The sequence below is a fragment of the Gopherus evgoodei genome, chromosome 3 (assembly GCF_007399415.2).
Source record: "Gopherus evgoodei ecotype Sinaloan lineage chromosome 3, rGopEvg1_v1.p, whole genome shotgun sequence".
Lineage (NCBI taxonomy): Eukaryota > Metazoa > Chordata > Testudines > Testudinidae > Gopherus > Gopherus evgoodei.
Window position 1 is genome coordinate 197,880,902 of NC_044324.1, and position 21,374 is coordinate 197,902,275.

Consider the following 21,374-nt stretch of genomic DNA (forward strand, 5'->3'; position numbering starts at 1 on the left):
AGCACTGGGAGAGCACGGCAGCGCTTTAACATAGCTAGTGAAGACATACCCTTGGCGTTCAAAAGTGAACATCCTGGCTTTATCAATTAATGTGTCCAAGCTACAATACACATCAGAGACCCCAAACAAGTTCTTCAACAAAACCAGGGAAGACAGACAAGATTCCTAACTTTAACAGATTTAAAAATTTTATTAAAGCTAATATTAAAAAATTACATAATAAAAAGCTAAGAAAAGAATATCTGTACATCTGGGTATAGTGCTTAGATTATTCACAAATACAAAGTTTATCTTAAAAGTCATAAGATACATACAGTGCATAATTAGAAATAACCCAAATGTAGATGAATATATTTAAACTACTACAGAAAACAAACAGCACCTCCTCCCCAAAAAAGCTTCAAATCCTTCCTTATACATCAGAAAGAAAGAAAAGGGGCACAGAAACCATTTTAAAAGTCTTTTAAAGTACCCTTTATGTTAAAAATTTATTTTTACTTTTAGAGTTAGCAGTAAAAAAAAAAAAAAAAAAAAGCTTTTAAAGTTAAATGGATTTCATAGCAGATACCTGTGGAAGGGAATGCATATTTCCCACTTCCAGACTTGACCTTCTGAAATTTCACCCAGAGGATAGGACCTTTTATCTGCTGATCACCAGTTACCTAAGAACAGATCGTAGACCCAACATGGATAAAAGAGGGATTCTCAGATTCATGGTGATGCTTGTTCTGAGCTAACAGCTGTTATGAACCTGTGACCACAGAGAACCCTTTGAGGGGGTTTGAAGGCCTACTTTATTGCTGAGGGATTCACAAAGTAGGCAGGGAACTGTGCCACCTGGAAATATCCCAGTTAGGAAGGAGAGAGATGTATGTCTCCACTCAAGAGAGGTGATGAGACTGGGAAGCTGGAAGCCTGAGAGGAGGTACCCTTGCTGGTCCATGATGGGCAACACAGTCACAGTTGCCCTCAACTGCAACACTGTGGATGGACCATCATAAGACACAGTTGGGTTACATTTCTCCTGCACAAGGACAGGGGAAGGGTGATAAAAGAGGAGATCACAAAGAGCTAATCAGTTAAGTACTGTATCTTTGTAGCAATTACAGTAAATGTTCTCACTGACCTTCCCCTAAATCCTATTGTTGGCCCTATGTAGAGTGGAGTCACCACACTAGACAGAGGAGATGGTCACATTTCCAAGGGCAGGGAAACCTGAAAAATTGTTTTGCAAGTCACTCAAAAATGCTAAATCTAGCTATGCACTTTCAACTGAGGATGTCAATGCTCTTCACACTCCTTAAATTAAGTTTAAGATAAAGAGAAATTTAAGATAGTGCTAAGGCACTAAGGGTACGGCTACACTTGCAGCTGTACAGTGCTGGGAGTTAAACCTGTCTTCGTATAGCTGAGTAGGGAAAGCGCTGTAGTCTGGCCACACTGACAGCTACCAGCGCACTGTCGTGGCCACATTTGCATCGGCATTGGGAGCGGTGCATTACAGGGCAGCTATCCCAGCATTCAAGTGGCTGCAATGTGCTTTTCAAAAGGGCGGGAGGTGGAGCGTGACAGGGAGAGTGGGGAAGAGAGAGAGTGGATTTTTGAAGCCGACACTGTGTCAGCACCCTGCCTTACAAGTTCCAACTCCCTCCCCCACCCCCTCTCTCACACTCACTGAAAGCAAACACCAATTGTTTGTTTTTTCTTCACAGACCAGATAAGCAGCTGCTCCAAAACGGACCCCCCTTCCCATGCTGCTTCTCTCCTCAAGCCCCTTCCTTCCCGCTCTCTTCAAGCAAACACTAGCTGTGGGCATTCCAAAGGGAGCTCCCTGCCTCTGCTCGTTCGCAGCAAACAGGAGCTGTGGTTGTTTTTTTGATAAGCAGGTCCCGGAGCCCAGAGTTCACAACAAAATGAAGAGTAAATCTTTACTTAAAAGGATTATGGGAAGGTTCCGGAGGTCAGTTACAGCATAGTAAGATTATTACTGTTTACACTGGCACCCCAGCGCTGCAGCAGCAGCGCTATACTCTTTATTCTTCTCGTTGAGGTGGAGTACAAGCAGCGCTGTAGCCAAGGAGATACAGTGCTGTATGTGCCTTGCCAGTGTGGACGGGGAGTGAGTTACAGCGCTATAAAGCCACCACCAGCGCTGTAACTCTCAAGTGTAGCCAAGGCCTGAGTTAGGATTTAGCAGAGCTACTCTGCCTATTGTGCACCCCCTTCCCTGCCAGTATGAAGTATATCCCTCAACTTTCAAGCATGTCCCAATTGGACACCTGCAAATGTCACAGTTGTCATCTAAGCCAAACACTGGGTACTGAAACAAATCAAAAGTTTGAGTCTCTGAAGCTTGTGTTGAAGAACAAGGCTTTCAAAATCAAAGTTCTCACAGGCTATGTCTATACTAGAATGGTGGGGGAGGACAAAGTGTTTTCCCTGATCATGTACGCATACTCATGCTAGCTCTCATTGAGCTAGTGTGAACATAAATAGCAGTGCAGCCATAGTAGGACTTGACACACTTTCCCAGTGACACACAACTATTTACTAGTCAACAATTGAATACTGGTGATGAGGAATCCTGCATACCATCCCTGCCTGTGGGAGGAATGTGATTTATAGTGGGTGGAGATATGATAACCAAAACAGGTGTCATCACTCTGTAATATAACATCATGTAGTGGATAAGATCAGGGTTTGTCATGTTATGGACTGCATTCTGGACCAATGAACTTGCATCAGTTCTCTGCTAATTTATAAAACAACTGAGAGTGAAGGGCGTGTCCAGCAGCTCTTCCTTGTTTTCTAGATTGAGGTTTATGGCCTCAGGCAATAATAAATGTAGTGAATTGCACTGGAATTTCAATTTTCCCCAAGGTTTTAGAACTACATAATGAGACTGCCTAATATGTTTTGTCCCTGAAAGTGAGGGACGGTGCACATATTTTCATTATGGCTGAAATGTTATAAAATACTCTATAGACAAAGACTTATTTGTATTATGATAGTGCCTAGGAACTTCAGGTATGGACAAGTATGCAATTGTATTAGGAGCTGTATAAACATAAAACAAAAAGGCTGTCCCAGCCTCACAGAGCTTACAGTCTAATAGATATTCCAGAAAACAGCAAGAGGAACAACACCAACAATAGAGGACTGGTCCCAGCATGTTTTAGATTTCTTGCAGAAGGACATGAAGAAAAAAAAAATCCAATGAAAACTACTGCCAACAGGTGATTTTTAAACACTTATTCTCTTTGTATCAATTCATTTTCCATCATACTACCATGAAAAATTTGAATAATGCTCAAAGTTTATATTCTAAGTTTTGTTTTTGCCCATTTCATGAGATTTTACAAAATAAAAGTTTAAAGCTCCTGTTAAAATTAAACTTGGGAATACAATCTGATAGTGTAGCCACCACGGCACCCCAGTACTCTGCCCTTTCAACACCAAAAGGTTCTTTTAAGTCTGTCGATAAATCACAGTTAACTCACGCAATTAACTCAAAAAAATTAATCGCGATCAAAATCATCAATTATAATTCATTGCAGTTTTAAATCACACTGTTAAAAAATTAAATATCAATTGAAATTTATCAAATACTTTGGACTGTTTTCCACATTTTCGAATATATTAACTTCAAACAACACAGAATACAAAGTGCACAGCACTCACTCCCTATTATTATTATTCTTGATTACAAATATTTGAACTATAAAAATGATAAACAAGAGAAATAGTATTTTTCAACTCACTTCCTACAAGTACTGCAGTGCAATCTCTCCATCATGAAAGTGCAACTTACAAATGTAGATTTTTTTGTTACATAACAAAGCTCAAAAATAACACAATGCAAAACTATAAGATCCTACAGGTCCACACAGTCCTACTTGTTGTTCAGGCAATCACTCAAAGAAATAAGCTTGTCTACATTTATGGGAGATAATGCTGCCTGCTTCTTGATCTCAATGTCACCTGAAAGTGAGAACAGGCATTCACATGGCACCCTTGTAGCCGGCATCGCAAGGCACCTATGCACCAGATATGCAAAATATTTGTATGCCCCTTCATGCTTCAGTCACCATTCCAGAGGACATATTTCAATGTTGATGACACTCGTCAAAAAAAAATAATGCATTAATAAAATTTGTGACTGAACTCCCTAGGGGAGAATTGTATGTCTCCTGTTGTTTTACTCACAGTCTGTCATATATTTCATGTTATAGCAGTCTCAGATGATGACCCAGTATATGTTCGTTTTAAGAACACTTTCACTGCAGATTTGACAAAACACAAAGAAGGTACCAATGTGAGATTTCTAAAGATAGCTACAGCACTTTTTAAGAATCTGACATGCCCTCCAAAATCTTAGACGGAGGAGTTGTGGAGCATTTTTTCAGAAGTCTTAAAAGAGCAACACTCTGGCCTGGTCTACACTACGCATTTAAATCGAATTTAGCAGTGTTAAACTGATTTAACCCTGCACCCATCCACACAATGAAGCCCTTTATATTGCTATAAAGGGCTCTTTAAACTGATTTCTGTACTCCTCCCCGACGAGGGGCGTAGCGCTGAAATCAGGTATTGCCATGTCAGATTAGGGTTAGTGTGGCCGCAAATTGACGGTATTGGCCTCCGGGCGGTATCCCACAGTGCACCATTGTGACTGCTCTGGAAAGCGATCTGAACTTGGGTGCACTGGCCAGGTAGACAGGAAAAGCCCGGCAAACCTTTGTATTTCATTTCCTGTTTGCCCAACGTGGAGCTCTGATCAGCACGGGTGGCGATGCAGTCCCAAATCCAAAAAGAGCTCCAGCATGGACTGTATGGGAAATACTGGATCTGATCGCTGTATGGGGAGACAAATCTGTTCTATCAGAGCTCTGTTACAGAAGACAAAATGACAAAGCATTTGAAAAAATCTCCAGGCTATGATACAGAGTCCACAGCACAGTGCTGTGTGACAAGCGTAACGGAAAGCCAAAGAATCAAATGGACGCTCATGGAGGCAGGGGGTATGAGGACTCCAGCTATCCCACAGTCTCCACAGTCTACGAAATGCATTTGCATTCTTGGCTGAGCTCCCAATGCCTTAAGAGTCAAAAAACATTTTCCCGGGTGTTTCAGGATATATGTTGTCAATTTACACCCTTCCCGCCCCCCCCGAAAGAAAAAGGGAAAAAAAATGTTTCTCACCTTTTTTCAATGTCACCCTATGTCTACTGCATGCTGCTGGTAGACAGGGTGCTGCAGCAGTGAACACCAGCATCCCCTTCCCGGTGGCAGATGGCACAATATGACTGCTATCCATCATCATCATCAGCCAGTGAGTACTCTTGGCTGGCCTCAGTGAGGTCGGCCGGGGGGCCTGGGTAAAAATGGGAATGACTCCCAGTCATTCCCAGCAGATGGTATAGAATGGCTGGTAACCGTCCTCATCATAGCAACTGGAGGCTGAGCTCTATCAGCCCCCCCTTTCATGTCTAAAGAAAAGATTCTGTCCTGCCTGGACTATCATGGCAGCTGGAGGCTTCCTCCTCCTCATTTTATCTCACTAAAAAGTCAGTGTTTCTTATTCCTGCATTCTTTATTACTTCAAATCACACAAATGGGGGGACACTGCCACGGTAGCCGAGGAGGGTTGGGGGAGGAGGGAAGCAATGGGTGGGGTTGTTGCAGGAGCACCCCCTAGAATGGCATGCAGCTCATCATTTCTGCAGGATCTCTGGGGCTCTGACACGGAGCAGCTGTACTCTCTGGTTCTCTAGTACACTTGCCCCATATTCTAGGTAGGACTGACTCTATTTTTAGACAAAACATATAGAAGGGAATGACCCGGGGAGTCATTCCCATTTTTGTCAATGCACCCCCGGCCAACCTCAGCGAGGCCAGCCAGGAGCACCCATGACAGCAGCAGACGGTACAAAACGACTGGTAACCATCATCTCATCGCCAATTTACAATGGCAGACAGTAAAATAGGGATGGTAACCGTCTCTGCTACCTTGCAAAGGCAAATGAATGCTGCTGTGTAGCACTGCAGTACTGCGTCTGTCAGCAGCATCCAGAACACATACAGTGACAGTGACAAAAGGCAAAATGGGCTCCATGCTTGCCATGCTATGGTATCTGCCAGGGCAATCCAGGGAAAAGGGCGTGAAATGATTGTCTGCCGTTGCTTTCACGGAGGAAGGACTGAGTGACGACATTTACCCAGAATCACCCGTATTATAACCTTAGTCCCAGATTTGGACCTTAGCGTCCAAAATATGGGGGTTAGCATGAAAACCTCCAAGCTTAGTTACCAGCTTGGACCTGGTACTTGCTGCCACCACCCAAAAAATTAGAGTGTTTTGGGGCACTCTGGTCCCCCTGAAAAACCTTCCCTGGGGACCCCAAGACCCAAATCCCTTGAGTCTCACAACAAAGGGAAATAATCCTTTTCCCCTTCCCCCCTCCAGGTGCTCCTGGAGAGATACACAGACACAAGCTCTGTGAAACTACACAGAGAGGCTCCCCCTCTCTGTTCCCAATCCTGAAAACAAAAAGTACTTTCCTATTCCCCCAGAGGGAATGCAAAGTCAGGCTAGCAATCCAACACACAGATCTCCCCGATTTCTTCCTCCCACCAATTCCCTGGTGAGTATAGACTCAATTTCCCTGAAGTAAAGAAAACTTCAACAGGTCTTAAAAGAAAGCTTTATATAAAAAGAAAGAAAAATACATACAAATGTGCTCTCTGTATTAAGATGATACAACACAGGGTCAATTGCTTAAAAGAATATTGAATAAACAGCCTTATTCAAAAAGAATACAGATCAAAGCACTCCAGCACTTATATTCATGCAAATACCAAAGAAAAGAAACCATAGAACTTACTATCTGATCTCTTTGTCCTTACACTTAGAAACAGAAGACTAGAAAGTAGAAAGTACTTCTCCAAAGCTCAGAGAAAGCAGGCAGGCAGACGAAAGACTCAGAGACCCAATTCCCTCCACCCAAAGTTGAAAAAAATCCGGTTTCCTGATTGGTCTAAAAATCCGGTTTCCTGATTGGTCCTCTGGTCAGGTGCTTCAGGTGAAAGAGACATTAACCCTTAGCTATCTGTTTATGACAACCCGCGACGCTGTTTTTGCATTGGGATCTCAACCCAGAATTCCAGTGGGTGGAGGAGACTGCGGGAACTATGGGATAGCTATGGGACAGCTACCCACAGTGCAATGCTCCAGAAATCGACACTCGCCTCGATACATGGATGAACACCGCCGAATTAATGTGCTCAGTGTGGCCGCGTGCACTCAACTTTATACAATCTGTTTTACAAAACCGGTTTATGTAAAATTGGAATAATCCCGTAGTATAGACATACCCTCAGATTTGGAAACTACAGAACCTAAACCACCAGAAAAGAAAATCAACTTTCTGCTGGTGGCATCTGACTAAGATGATGAAAATGAACATCCGTTGGTCCGCACTGCTTTGACTGTTATCAGCTAGAACCCATCCTTCGAATGGTGGTCAAAGCATGAAGAGACACACGAATCCCTAGCTCATCCGGCACGTACGTATCCCGTGACACCAGCTACAGTGCCATATGAATGCCTGCTCTCACTCCCAAGTGACAGTGCAAACAAGAAGCGGGCAGCAGCATCTCCTGCACGTACAAACAAACCTGTCTGTTCGAGCAACTGGCTGAACAAGAAGCAGAACCGAGTAGACCTGTAGGCTCCAAAGTTTCACATTGTCCTATCCTTCAATGCAGTTTTTTCTGCACATAATTCTACACCTGCAAGTTCATCCTTCATGACAAAATATCGCACCACAGCACTTGCAATGGGGGAATTGAAAAATACTATTTCTTTTGGGTTTTTTTTACAGTGCAAATATCTGCAAAAAAAAAACAAATACAAAGCGAGCACTGCACACCCTGGACCTTGTGCTGCAATTCAAATCAATACATTTGAAAATGTAGAAAACATCCAAAAATATTCAAACAAGTGGTATTCTATTACTGTTTAACACTGCAATTAATCACGCAATTAATTGCGATCAATATTTTTCATCACACAATTAATCACGATTAATTTTTTTTAATCACTTGACAACCCTAGTTATTTTATGGGGTTTTTTTGGAGGGGTGAGGAAGAAGGGAGGGAAGGAGAGCATCCTTCAAATTTGTCAGACACCTGCTAGCTGGCAGTTACAAAAGATGAAATTCCCAAGTAGAATCCAGGGACAGCATTCTTGACATAAAATTGAATATCCTACTTTTCCCGCCACAACAGCTTGAGGGGTGCATGAGTGCAAAGGGTAAGATAAAATACAACAGAAGAAGTAAATAGAGCACACAGTGTAGTGAAACAAATATGCAAGAATGTGGAAGGAAGGACAGATGTTTGGGAAAAATATATCATGATTGATTACAAGTATTACCTCATGTATTCCAAACAAACTAAACCTAAATTCTGTGGCAGAATCCCCAGATATTATGCCACTTTGATGTAGCATGGTGAAAATTCTGAAGTTTCTTTATTTAAATTAGAAGACTGAGATTTTAAATTATTGAAGGTGTATAATGTCAGTATGATAGCACCTGTCTTGGTCTGACATCCATTCAATTTCACGCTATGCCCACATTTTTGTATTTTAGTGGAAATGGACCTGTAAGCTAGCACGAGGATGCTAAAATAAAGTTTTAGAAATAGGTTCATATTGTTAGTATTAGAGCGGTCAAGCAATTAACAAATTAATCGCTGTTAAACAATAATACAATATAAATTTATTTAAATATTTTTGGATGTTTTCTAGATTTTCAAATGAATTGATTTCAGTTACAACACAGAATACAAAGTGCGCAGTGCTGAGTATTTTTTATTACAAATATTTGCACTGTAAAAAAGAAAAAATGTATTTTTCAATTAACCTAATGCAAGTACTGTAGTGCAATCTCTTGATCATAAAAGTTGAATTTACAAATGTAGAATTATGTACAATATCTGCACTCAAAAATAAAAAATGTAAAAAACTTTAGAGCCTACAAGTCCACTCGGTCCTACTTCTTATTCAGCCAACTGCTCAGACAAACAAATTTGTTTACATTTGCAGGAGCTAATGCTGCCCGCTTCTTGTTTACAATGTCACCTGAAAGTGAGAATAGGCATTTGCATGGCACTGTTGTAGCCAGCATTGCAAGATATTTACATGCCAGATGTGGTAAATATTCATATGTCCCTTCATGCATCGCTCACCATTCCACAAGACATGCTTCCATGCTGATGATGGGTTCTGCTCAACAACAATCCAAAGCAATGCGGACTGACGCAAGTTCATTTTTATCATCTGAGTCAGATGCCACCAACAAAAGGTTGATTTTCTTTTTTGGTGGTTGGGTTCTGTAGGTTCCACATCAAAGTGTTGCTCTTTTAAGACATCTGAAAGCACGCTCCACACCTCGTCCCTTTCAGATTTTGGAAGGCACTTCAGAATCTTAAATCTTGGGTCGAGTGCTATAGCTATCTTTAGAAATCTCACATTGGTACCTTCTTTGCGTTTTGTCAAATCTGCAGTGAAAGTATTCTTAAATCGAACAACATGTGCTGGGTCATCATCTGAGAATGCCATAAAACAAAATATATGGCAGAATGCAGGTAAAACAGAGCAGGAGACATACAATTCTCCCCTAAAGAGTTCAAGCATCATCAACATGCAAGCACGTCCTCTAGAATGGTGGCCAAAGCATGAAGAAGCATACGAATGTTTAGCATACCTGGCACATAAATGGCTATCAATGCAAACTACAACAGTGCCATGCGAACAATTGTTCACATTTTCAGGCGACATTGTAAACAAGAAGCAGGCAGCATTATCTCTTGTAAATGTAAACAAACGTGTTTGTCTTAGTGACTGGCTGAAGAAAAAAATAGGACAGAGTGGACTTGTAGAGGCTCTAAAATTTTACATTATTTTGGTTTTGAGTGCAGTTATGCAACAATCAAAAAAAAAAAACTCCTACATTTGTAAGTTGCACTTTCATGATAGAGATTGCAGTATTTGTCTGAGGTGAATTGAAAAATGCTATATCTTTTATTATTTTTATAGTGCAAATTTAGCAATAAATAGAAAGTAAACACTATTCGCTTTGTATTCTGTGTTGTAATTTGAAATCAAATATTTGAAAATGTAGAAAAAATCCAAAACATTTAATCAATTTCAATTGGTATTCTATTGTTTAACAGCGCGATTAAAACTGCAATTAATTGCGATTATTTTAATCCTGATTCACCTCTGAGTTAATCGCATGAGTTAACTGTGATTGACAGCCCTCATTAGTATTTAATAATAATTTTTGAATGTGTGAATATTTGTTTATTGGTGCATTTATATTGTTGTTGTTGTTACTAGCTCTGTAAATTATGGAATGAGAGAAACAGGAGCAGTCCCTTTAAGAATAGGGTGAATACCCTTACAGTGAGCTCTTTCAGAGGCCCATCAGCAGTGTATGTGCTGCTGTCTGAGGAGGACAGCTTGCTTTGGGAGGACTCAGCCTACAAGAAGTTCTGAAGAAAGATTAGAATTCCAAGAATAAACTGAGTTCTCATTCAAAATCTGAGCCTTGTTTCTGAAAGTGTAACAAATTCAGAGGGTCCATCAAGATTCTTTTTCTGGACTACATGTAGAGATTGGTCAGGCTAACAGGCATAGGTCTTTTAGTTCTTACAGTAGAAGCTCACACCTTTTAAGAACAAGAGGTCAGGGTTTTTTCCCTATTGTTGACAGGCTACAAAGGGAAAAGTTGTTACATCAGCAGCAGAAGAGGAAAGTCCAGTAGAGCTAAGCAGAACAGAATGGGGCAGCTGGGGAGCAGAAAGAACAGAACCAAATGGCTAGGAAATATGTCTAGGGAACAGAGAAGCAGGTGCCGGAGAGAGGTGAAGGGGGACACACAGCAAAGAATCCATGTTCAGGGGAGCAGAGGAAGAGCAGAACAGAATGAACAGGAGTGTGGATATGTATACTTTGTTTTTAAAAAAAAAGGATGAAACTTACTGCATTAAAGTTCATTAAAAATAAACGAACTAAATTTACTCTGAATTGTTAGAAATTGTTGTTGTTTCCATATGGGTGCTATGTGATCCTGGAGGAAGGAAAATGGTCTAGACAAATGACAGTGGTAGAGGAGGTATCCACAATACAATCCTTCACAGTCTTTGTTCAGTCCTGAGCTGATGGTGTCAAATTTGCAGATGAACTGAAGCTCAGCAGTTTCTCTTTGAAATCTGGTCCTGAAGTTTTTTTGCTGCAGGATGGCCACCTTAAGGTCTGCTATAGTGTGGCCAGGGAGGTTGAAGTGCTCTCCTACAGGTTTGCCAACTACAGAACCAGTTTCTCCTCTCTTGGTTTTCACACCTCAACTGCTAGAACAGGGCCTCATCCTCCCTGATTGAACTGACCTCGTTATCTCTAGCTTGCTTGCTAGCATATATATACCTGCCCCTGGAAATTTCCACTACATGCATCTGAGGAAGTGGGTATTCACCCACGAAAGCTCATGCTCCAAAACGTCTGTTAGTCTATAAGGTGCCACAGGATTCTTTGCTGCTTTTATTGATGATAAAGGAAAAAGTAATAACATCCTCTCATAACCACATAGATGGGCAATGAGTGTCAGAAGATTTCAGACAAAACAACGAAGCATAGTTCCTCCCTGAATAATCATGATCATGGAAACGAGGAGAAGAGGAAAAATTGAAGATAGCACTACTGGAACCAGTCAACCCACTGCTCACTCACCTCTCCTACACATATCACATAGGAACACTGCTCTAAAAAGGAGAAATTGAATAGCAAAATAAAACCATATTCTAAGTTTGATACACGTAAAGGAAAATTGTAATGTAGAACATACTCACTATATTAGGAGTGAAAATAAAAGTATCTCAAACATAAACAAACATTAATAATCAAGAAAAATATCATCTTGATAACCTGATGATGCAGACAGGAAATGTTGCTTGGGAAAGGCATATAGGTTCAAAGTTGTTGCATGCCACGTTCTATCCTTTAACTTTGTACATCTATCTTTTCTACATATTCCAATGGTGTGCTGCTTTTTCTGTATTGGACAACCTATTAAGATTCATTTACTCATACATTTACTCAATTCTGATACTGAAGGTACACATTCCTTTCTCCGAAATGTCATCATACACGTTCTTACTATAGGCAATACTACTCCATTCTTTGTTTATTTTAAATAGAACTTCTAAATTATTCAAAATGCAAACAACTGAATTAAAACAAACAAATCTCACATATTGTAGGCAACTTGGGAGGGAGGGATAGTTCAGTGGTTTGAGCATTGGCCTGCTAAACCCAGGGTTATGAGCTCAATCCTTGCGGCGGTCATTTAGGGATCTGGGGCAAAAAAACCCAAAAACAACAAAAAATTCAGCGACAGTACTTAGTCCTGCTAGTGAAGGCAGAGGACTGGTCTCAATGGCCTTTCAAGATCCCCTCCAGTTATATGAGATAAATATAAATATATGGAGATATACCTAACTTCTGCCAAAGAGTGATTTTCTAAATTCTAAGTCATACACATGAAATTACAACGTATACCTGAAACATTACACAGAACAGAAAGTGTACGCAACTAAAATCCCCAAAAGCAGGCTGAACTGTTACATTATACACCCATCTTAGTTGTCAGCTATACTGCCTCAAGATACAGGCACCTAATTTAATGCTGTCAATTTTATACAGAGACTAAAAATGTGACCTAAACTGGAGCCAAACTAAACACTTATGTAGGGATAAACTGTTCCAATATCAGCTATTAAGCTAACTGCTCCATCCCAAAAACAGTTGAAGTTTAAAAAGACACACAATATGCTTGAAATATATTCTTCCAGCTAAGAAAACTGGAGTTACTCATTTACTCCTTAAATAAAGCTAATATATAGACCAGGGGTCAGCAACCTCTGGCACATGGCTCACCAGGGTAAGCACCCTGGCAGGGCAGGCCACTTTGTTTACCTGCTGCTTCGGCAGGTTTGGCCGATCATGGCTCCCACGGGCCGTGGTTCACTGTCCCAGGCCAATGGGAGTGGCAGGAAGCTGCGGCCAGCACATTCCTTGCCCACACCGCTTTCCACCGCTCCCACTGGCCCTGGGACAGCAACCGTGGCCAGTGGGAGCCGCGATCAGCCGAACCTGCTGAAGCAGCAGGTAAACTAACTGGCCTGGCCCGCCAGGGTGCTTACCATGGCGAGCCACATGCCAGAGGTTGCCAACCCCTGATAAACAATATTTCTAGAGTGAGCAATCAAAGAGTTAAAGTAGTTTCAGATACAAGTACTCAACACATTTCCCTACTAGACAAAGACTAAGGCTACTAGCATGAGTGAACTACAGTGCTGCCATGCCCCCTACCTAAAAGCCATGCTTTCCCAAAGATCCCATCCTACATCAGTCAGTTATGCACCACTACTTTAAACTAATTTTGTCTTCAATAAATTCTGCCCCTTCCAAGTGAAATTCTGCACCCCTCTTATTAACATCTAGTCTCTCTCTGAAAATACCACCCAGGTCATCATCCTCCTCCTGCATCCAAATCCTGTTTTATACATCATCTCTGCTCTATAAAGAATAACTCAGGAACTGCTCTGCTCCCCGACTTTCCCTTTCTCTAAAAAGAGATCCAGGAACTCTGCTCCCTTCCTCCTGCTAAAAGGAGTACAAGTGGACTGCTCTGTTCCTTACTCCTCACTCTGCTCAAGCGCATCCCCATTCCTACTCAAAGTCACTTTTCCTGGGCAAAATTTCTACTCAGCCAACAACTATTATCTCTTCCCCATACACCTCAGCCCACTTGCTTGTGAAGGACCCATACAAAACAGAAAAACTAACTACATAAAAACAAACCAGCAAATCTGTCTACACACAATGCTATCAACTATATAAATTAAATAAACTGAAACATCAGGAAAAGTTTACATTGCAAATTTCCTTCAGCTACAGTAATCTTTGGTGCTAAATGTAACAATTGTAAGTGACAGTATTTTTAGACAGAAGTGCAATTTTTACATTGGTATCCTCTTAACAAAGTTCTTTCAAAAGATGAACAACAAATTAACCTAAAGCCCAGATGAAACATTTGTTTAAGAAGTCCATCTCACTGAGCGTCTTTATTCCCACCACTATACCTAGGTATTACTGCACTTTTGTATCTTTACCTTGCTTATGTATTATTGCACATGGGTCATTATGAGTTACGGATAGCATGATTATGATTTCTTTCACTTTTATTATTTAAAAAGAAGTCACACTTCTTTGGCTATGATCTTTTCAAGTTTCAAACTAAGCATAACCGGTATTAAAAATACAATGGCAACAAGCCACTATCATAAATTAGACAGAGCTATGCTGGTCAGTACTTGGGATTGGAGACTTTCGAAGAAAGACTCAGGCCTTCGCTACACTTGAGAGTTACAGTGCTGGGTGGTAGCTTTATAGCCCTGTAACTCACTCCCCATCCACATTGGCAAGGCACATACAGTGCTGTATCTCCCTGGCTACAGCGCTGCTTTGTACTCCATCTTGACGAGAGGAAATAAAGAGTATAGCACTGCTGCTGCAGCGCTGGGGTGCCAACGTAAATAGGCAATAATCTTACTATGCTGTAACTGACCTCCGGAACCTTCCCATAATGCTTTTAAGTAAAGATTACTCTCTTTGTTTTGTTGTGAACTCTGGGCTCCAGGACCTGCTTATCAAAAAAACAAACACAGCTCCTGTTTGCTGTGAACAAGCAGAGGCAGGGAGCTCCCTTTGGAATGCTCACAGCTAGTGTTTTGCTTGAAGAGAGCGGGAAAGGAAGGGGCTTGAGGAGAAAAGCAGCGCGGCGGGTGGGGGGAGGGTCCATTTCAGAGCAGCTCCTGTCTGTGAGGAAAAAAACAAACAATTGGCGTTTGCTTTCAGTGAGTGAGAGAAAGAAGGGTGGGGGAGGGGGTCGGAACTTGTAAGGCAGGGTGCTGACACAGTGTCGAATCCAAAAATCCACTCTCTCTCTTCCCCACACTCCCTGTCACACTCCACCCCACTCCACCCCCTTTTGAAAAGCATGTTGCAAACCACTTGAACACTGGATAGCTGCCCATAATGCACAGCACCCAATGCCGCTGCAGATCCTGCAAATGTGGTCACAACAGTGCGCTGGTAGCTGTCAGTGTGGCCAGAACTGCAGCACTTTCCCTACTCAGCTGTACGAAGCCAGGTTTAACTCCCAGCACTGTACAGCTGCAAGTGTAGCCATCCACCTGTAGTACTGAGTGTTTGCTCAACAAGTGGTACACTCTTAGTCTGTGTCAGCACTGAACCATACTCTCCATGATGTAAGGAGCACTCTATTGTTGAAGATGCTGTCTCTACAATGAAACAAAACCAAGACCAAGACCATTTGGGTCTCTAAAGGTCCCATGCTGGAAGTGAGGGATGGGATGTTGTGATCTATTTCCATACCTATATATGTCTTTAGTACCCAGTATGTGCTTTTGTATTACATTAGTTTTCCTTGCAGGGGAAGAGAAGATTTCATTTTCGTGTTAATAGTTTTAGCAAAAACAAAACAGAATTACAATAAATAAGCTATTTACAAAGAAAATTTTATTGCATTCTTTGCAAAGAGTATCTTGCCTGACTACATCCCTGTGAGATGACTTAAAACAGTAGAAAAGTTGTTTTTCACCTTCCCCTCTCTTTCTTCCCCACCCAGTACCAAATAGTACTTTAAAAAATGTTATATATATACACACATATTCCAGGGCAAGGTACAAATAGTACTTTAAAAATACACACACGTACACACACACACGAATATTCTGGGGGCAGGATACAGAGTGATCCTAACACTGCAGTATGTTCACCTTACTGGTCACTGAGAATACTAATGATATAGGACAGGGGTCCCCAACGCAGCGCCCGCGGGGGCATCTTAATGTGCCCGCATCCTGGCCCCAGGAGAGAACTCACCGACATGTCAGCGAATTTCAGCGGCATTCGGTGGGGACGCCTCTTGATGACGACCTGTCGCCAACAAGTGATGTCATCGAGAGGCGTCGCCCCCAAATTTGGCAGGGATGCCTCTCGATGATGCTGCTTGGGGACCACTGATATAGGACTATCAATGTGCTAGCGAAAATGCCACAAATTAGTTTTACAGCATAGATCATAATTTAGTTATTAAACTCAAAACAAAAAATATCCCAGAAGAGGAATAAATGACACAGACAGGGAAAAAGCTGGGAAACAATTATTAGGTCTCAGGTATCTTAAAGCTTGAAGAATCCCCAGCTCCATGCTGTTCAGTTGTTGCCCATTTAACAGCATCATTCCTCCTTTAATATCTAATGCACTCGAATTAGCTCTTAGCTTTAGTCATTCTTTTCAAATGGATTCCCCGCTGTCCCTCTCTGGCTTGGAATACGGGGGAGGGTTTCCACTGCCGACAATACCCAGCAACAGCACAAAATCTGCCTGGGTTGTCCACAGCTGCTTATTACAGCAACTACATCGGGACTACGGAAAATGGGCGGCAACACGCGGCAGGCAGCTGCCTCTCTCTTTTTTTTTCCTAGGCGTGGCACCAGGGGAGGGAGGCGCTCCACTCAGCCAGTCTCCGCCCAGCATGAGCGACGGGGTCAAAGAAGCGGGGCGCTGGGGGATAACAGACTGGTGGAACTAGCAGCTTCGGCACCGCCCATGTCTCCAGACATCGACAAGAGACTTGCAGACAAAAGATGTGCACCACCGCACCACACAGTGCCCAGTGGAAAGCAGCAGTCAGCGCAAGGCAGCGTTTTCCCCGTCCTTCGTTTAATTATTTTTTTTTAAGACAAACATGAGAATCTGTCCTGAATCAGCAGCTCTACGTCCCCGGGCGCAGACGGACAGGAGCAGAGGAGGAGGGAACAGCCAATAAGGGAGCTGGGGAGCAAGGAAGGCGGCGCGGGGGTGGGAGGCAGCGGACAGAAAAAGGAGATGAACTAGAGCAGGATGAGCAGCAGCAGCGGGACGCGAAGAGATGGTTCTTGTTCCCAGCCGCTGCTGGCAACATCCCGCTCGCACGCACGCCGAGCCCGGGCACGTCCCAGCCCAGAGGAAGGGACCCGAGACGCCTCGGGAGGCCAGCAGAGTCTGCGGCCAAAAGGGAAAGTCCCTGCTCCGCACGGCTGCGGCAGACAGGACGCCGGCGTTGCCGCGGAAGAAGAGTCTGGGAGCCGAGATGCTCCTTCCTCCCCAGTTCACCCTCGCCACAAAGCCAGCCACGCCCCCTAGCCCGGCTGCTCCCCCCCAAGCAGCAATCGGGCCGCAGCGTGGGATGCGGGGAACGGCACTTACCAGCACAGCCGGAGGACGATCCCCTTCTCTTGGGAGCGGCGGCGGGGTGTGCCGGCAAGGGGCTGCTGACAGGGGGCTCCGGTTTGGCAGGCAGGAGGGTGGTGGACTCGGGCTCCTGAGAGGGGGGCGGGCTGGAGAATGAGGACACGACGGGGGGCCTCCTGTCCGGTTGCGGCTGCTCGGAGCCCCCGAGGTCCAGCAGTGGGGCGGGGACGGGGGCCGCGGCCATGGCCGGCAGCTTCCTCTCCATCACCTCCAGCTGCTCGTCGAAGTCGTCGTCGTCGTCCTCCACTTCCTCTTCCTCCTCCTCCTCCGGGTCCCGCACGAACTGGTACTGGAAGCGGAGCTGCTGCGGCTGGGCTGGGCCGGAGGAGGAGACCAGGGGTGACTGGTCCTGCTCGTCCATAGTGCTGGCGCCGCAGGAACAATGAGTGAGGGGGCTCTTCTCCGCCGGCTCCTCGGGCTGCGCAGCTGCCACGGTGCCGAGCCTCCACGCCCTGTTGAGTCACACTGGGAAGGGGAAGCAGAGCAGACTCCCCCGCCCGAGAGTAGAGAGGGATAGCCCGGCTAGCCAATGGGAGGGGGAGAGGAAGCAGGGACGCACGCGGGGAACCAATGAGAGAGGCAGCTGATGCGCCACTCTATGAATATTCAACAGGGGATGGATGCTGGCAGCTGAACAGGAATAGAAAAGTCGGATGAAGTTCGGTGCAGAGAATGTGGGTGGGGCGAGCCCTGAAGGGTGGAGAGCCTGTACTGGTGATGGGGGAAGGGAGACCCAGTGGAGGGGCAGGGGGTGCGTGTGTTTCTGAGGGAAGCTGTGTATGGTGGGGGGACGGGCAGGGGACCGTGTACGTCTGAAGGTTGCTTTCTTACTGTAAAGGAACAGGGGTTCTATAGCCGAGGGGGGCAGGGAAGAATGGGAGCTCTTTGTGTCTGAGTGGGAGAGGATGGTCTGTATGGCTGCAGAGGGTAGGGGCGCTCTGTGAATGGGGCGGTGAGAGATGGGGTTCTTTGTGTGGTTACAGTGGGGAGGGCAGGCTGTATAGCGGAGATAAAAGGAGTGGAGAAGGATGAGTCCACTTCAGGGTCAGCAGTAGCTCCTAGTCTGCGCTTGAGACAACAGTCTAGTGCGTGCCAGACATTTTGTGACACAAACTTTTTCTGCGAGGGGCGGAGGCACAAGGAGAGGCTGGAAGAATCCTCTGTGTCAGATTCAGACAGGCTACTGCAGTGTCTTACTACTGTAAATGAAGTAATGAGGGAATCACATCTCTCTCTGCACAGTGGCTATATACAGTAGCTCTCCAACCTGCATTGTTTTATAAATGGTGAGATGAGTCAGTCCCATGAGTGACACAGCTAAAAACTTAAACTCTGAAAGGGAATTTTGAATAATGCCAGGCTAATTTCTTCATTTTGGGGGCGGGGGGCTCAGTTTAATGATTCAACAATTTCTAACGGGGCCTGGCCAACTTTAAGTAAAAGAAGGGAATCCTTTTATTAATTTAGGACTTGATTCTGTGAATTGAGCACCTATTGCAAATGCACCCTCAACTTCCCTTGTCTTCAAGATGAAGTGAGAGTGCTGAGTACATCTTAGCTAGAGATCATCACCTTTCTGGATCAGTCCTTTGGTGTGTAGAACTGATAAATGAAATTGTTTTCAATTGTTCACTTATTAATGTAACTTCTGTTCACCATTGACTACAATTGCGTATAGTGTAACTTCTGTTGCATATTGTAATTCAAACCCCATTTTAAAACACTCACTCCATTTTGTAAAAGCTTCCTCCAACCTTCATTTTTGCAAACCCTGTAATCTTATAGTTTAGTTTAGATGTGTGAATCAGGTATGTATGAATGACGGAATCAACCTCCAGTCCCAGCCTGTCCTGATGAGATAAAGTTCAAATACCAACAGCTGAAGACCTAGACAAGAACCCTAAACAAAGTAAGAAGCATCCACCATAAAAAGAAAACTACAACAGAACAACAGAAGGAAGATCAAAGCCAGGTCCAAGGCTGAAAGTCACGCATGCAATTGATGGGTGATCAATCTAAACCCAGAGGCAGCGTGACACAGCAAGACCTATAGACTTTGAATCCAAACTAAAAGCCTATAAAAAAGAAGGGTGAGATGAGAGACTCTGGGTAACATTCTGCTGCAAACATGGAAGAACATCGGTGCCTGCCCAACAGAGATCCAGCTCAGCCTTGTGCCCACCTTTCCTGGCCAGTTAGCTGCCACAGCTACGAACCCAAGCTGCAAAATCAAGCCATGAACTTAAGCTATCTTCAGGACTGGTAACTATGCAGCAGCTGCAGAACACCTGATGAATGTGGGTGTGTGTGTGTGTGTGTATAGGTATTAGGTATAATGTGTGTGTATAAGAATTAAGATATTAGTTATTAGTCATAAATTGTAACCATAATAAATGTGGCATCTTTGCCTTGTCCCCTTTAATAAGATCCTGCTGGTTTTTACTGGTCTAATATAATTGGTATAACAGGTGAACAGAGAGAACAGTCATTTTAGTCAGTCATACTTCTCAGAATCATAAAATAGGAAGTCAACATTAAAGAATATGGGATACCATATCAACATTTTAAGACTTTTTATATAAAATGTTATGTTTATATAGTACATACCCACAAGCATCTCACAAGACTGTATACAGACACCATCACTGAAATACAGCCACTGCTGGAATGGAAGATGGTGACCAGTCAGCATGCCACTCAATAGCAGAATTGGTGAAGGGGATGCAAAAGGGGAATTAAATTTTGGCCAAAAGTACCAGAGGAAAAAAATGCCCTATGTGACAAAAAATACCTTGACTATTCCATGTCCATGCAGAGAAGACAAGACTTCTGTTTTTAAGTTATTATTCAAAAGACCCATATGCAATAAGTTTCATGGTACTGTCTTGCCTTTCTTAAGCAAAGCATCCCAAATTGCTTTTTAAAGCATTGATGAGTACTATTATCACACTGACTGTAGCCTTGTCTAGACTTGGAAGTTGTACTGGTTTAATTTAAACTGTGTTTTAAACCAATTCCTAATCAATTTAAACTAAACTGAAATAAGACTGGTTTAAACAGAAATAAGTGTGTCTACAGAACCCTTAGCACCAGTTTAACTAAATCAACACAGTCATCACAGCTAGGACAAGCGAGCACAGTCTCACATTTCATTGCCTTTCTAATGGCATAATCCTCTACTCTCCAAACTGCATACCTCTGGATCATGGACACACACATTCTTTGATTTCATATATATAGGGTTTAGAGGTCAATTTATGGAGACATTCAAAGTGAAATGCAAACTGCAAATTCACCCAGATGTGACAGTTACAGAAAAAGGAAGGGTGCAAATGGGAAATTTTCTCTCTCCATATTTAAGTGCAAAATAAAAAACACCAAATATACTTTCTAACTTCAGGGCCCAATTCTACCATATGTGCTTAGATTGCATTCTACTTACTCAAATGAGCTGTCCCATTAAGTTCAATGGATATATTTACATGAGTTATGGGACTACTTGCATTAGTGAGTACTACTCAACATAAATAAAGGTTGCATAATTGTATCTTCATGGTGAAGTTTACCCCTTTGCAAAGAGCCAGCACAAGGCCTAGATAAAAGTTCATCAGTTGTGAACTGCCTAGGTCCCTGCACTTGGGTTCTGTCTGCTGCCTAGCAAGCAAATAGCTCTACTTCTTCAACAGTTGACTCAGAAGGGATTGATGGGGTTGTAGATCTATAGTTCACAATTGTCAGCTTATTACTAACTGAAAAATACATATGTGAAAATTCTCAATTTCCTTTGTTGTTCAAAATAGTTTTTAATATAAATGACTCTGACACTCTGTACTTCAGGGGAACACCCAGCACCCCCATGTTCATCCTTGTAAAATGATTGTGTACTATCCAGTGCAAAGTGTGTCATGTTGGGTTTCTTTGGAAGGC

General features: G+C 43.1%; 1 protein-coding gene across 3 annotated transcripts in view; it reads right to left on the bottom strand.

Annotated features, from left to right (window-relative positions):
• RTN4 (reticulon 4) overlaps positions 1-18,154 on the bottom strand; it is a 124,699-nt gene extending 106,545 nt beyond the window's left edge. Inside the window, exon 1 of one of the 3 annotated variants that reach the window (XM_030557765.1) lies at positions 17,403-18,154. In XM_030557765.1, coding sequence (XP_030413625.1) covers positions 17,403-17,808 — 406 coding nt within the window. In that variant the 5' untranslated portion in view covers positions 17,809-18,154. The remainder of the gene's footprint in view (positions 1-17,402) is intronic. The other 2 variants (XM_030557766.1, XM_030557767.1) reach the window with 2 other exon arrangements.
• Between the last annotated feature and the right edge of the window lie 3,220 nt (positions 18,155-21,374).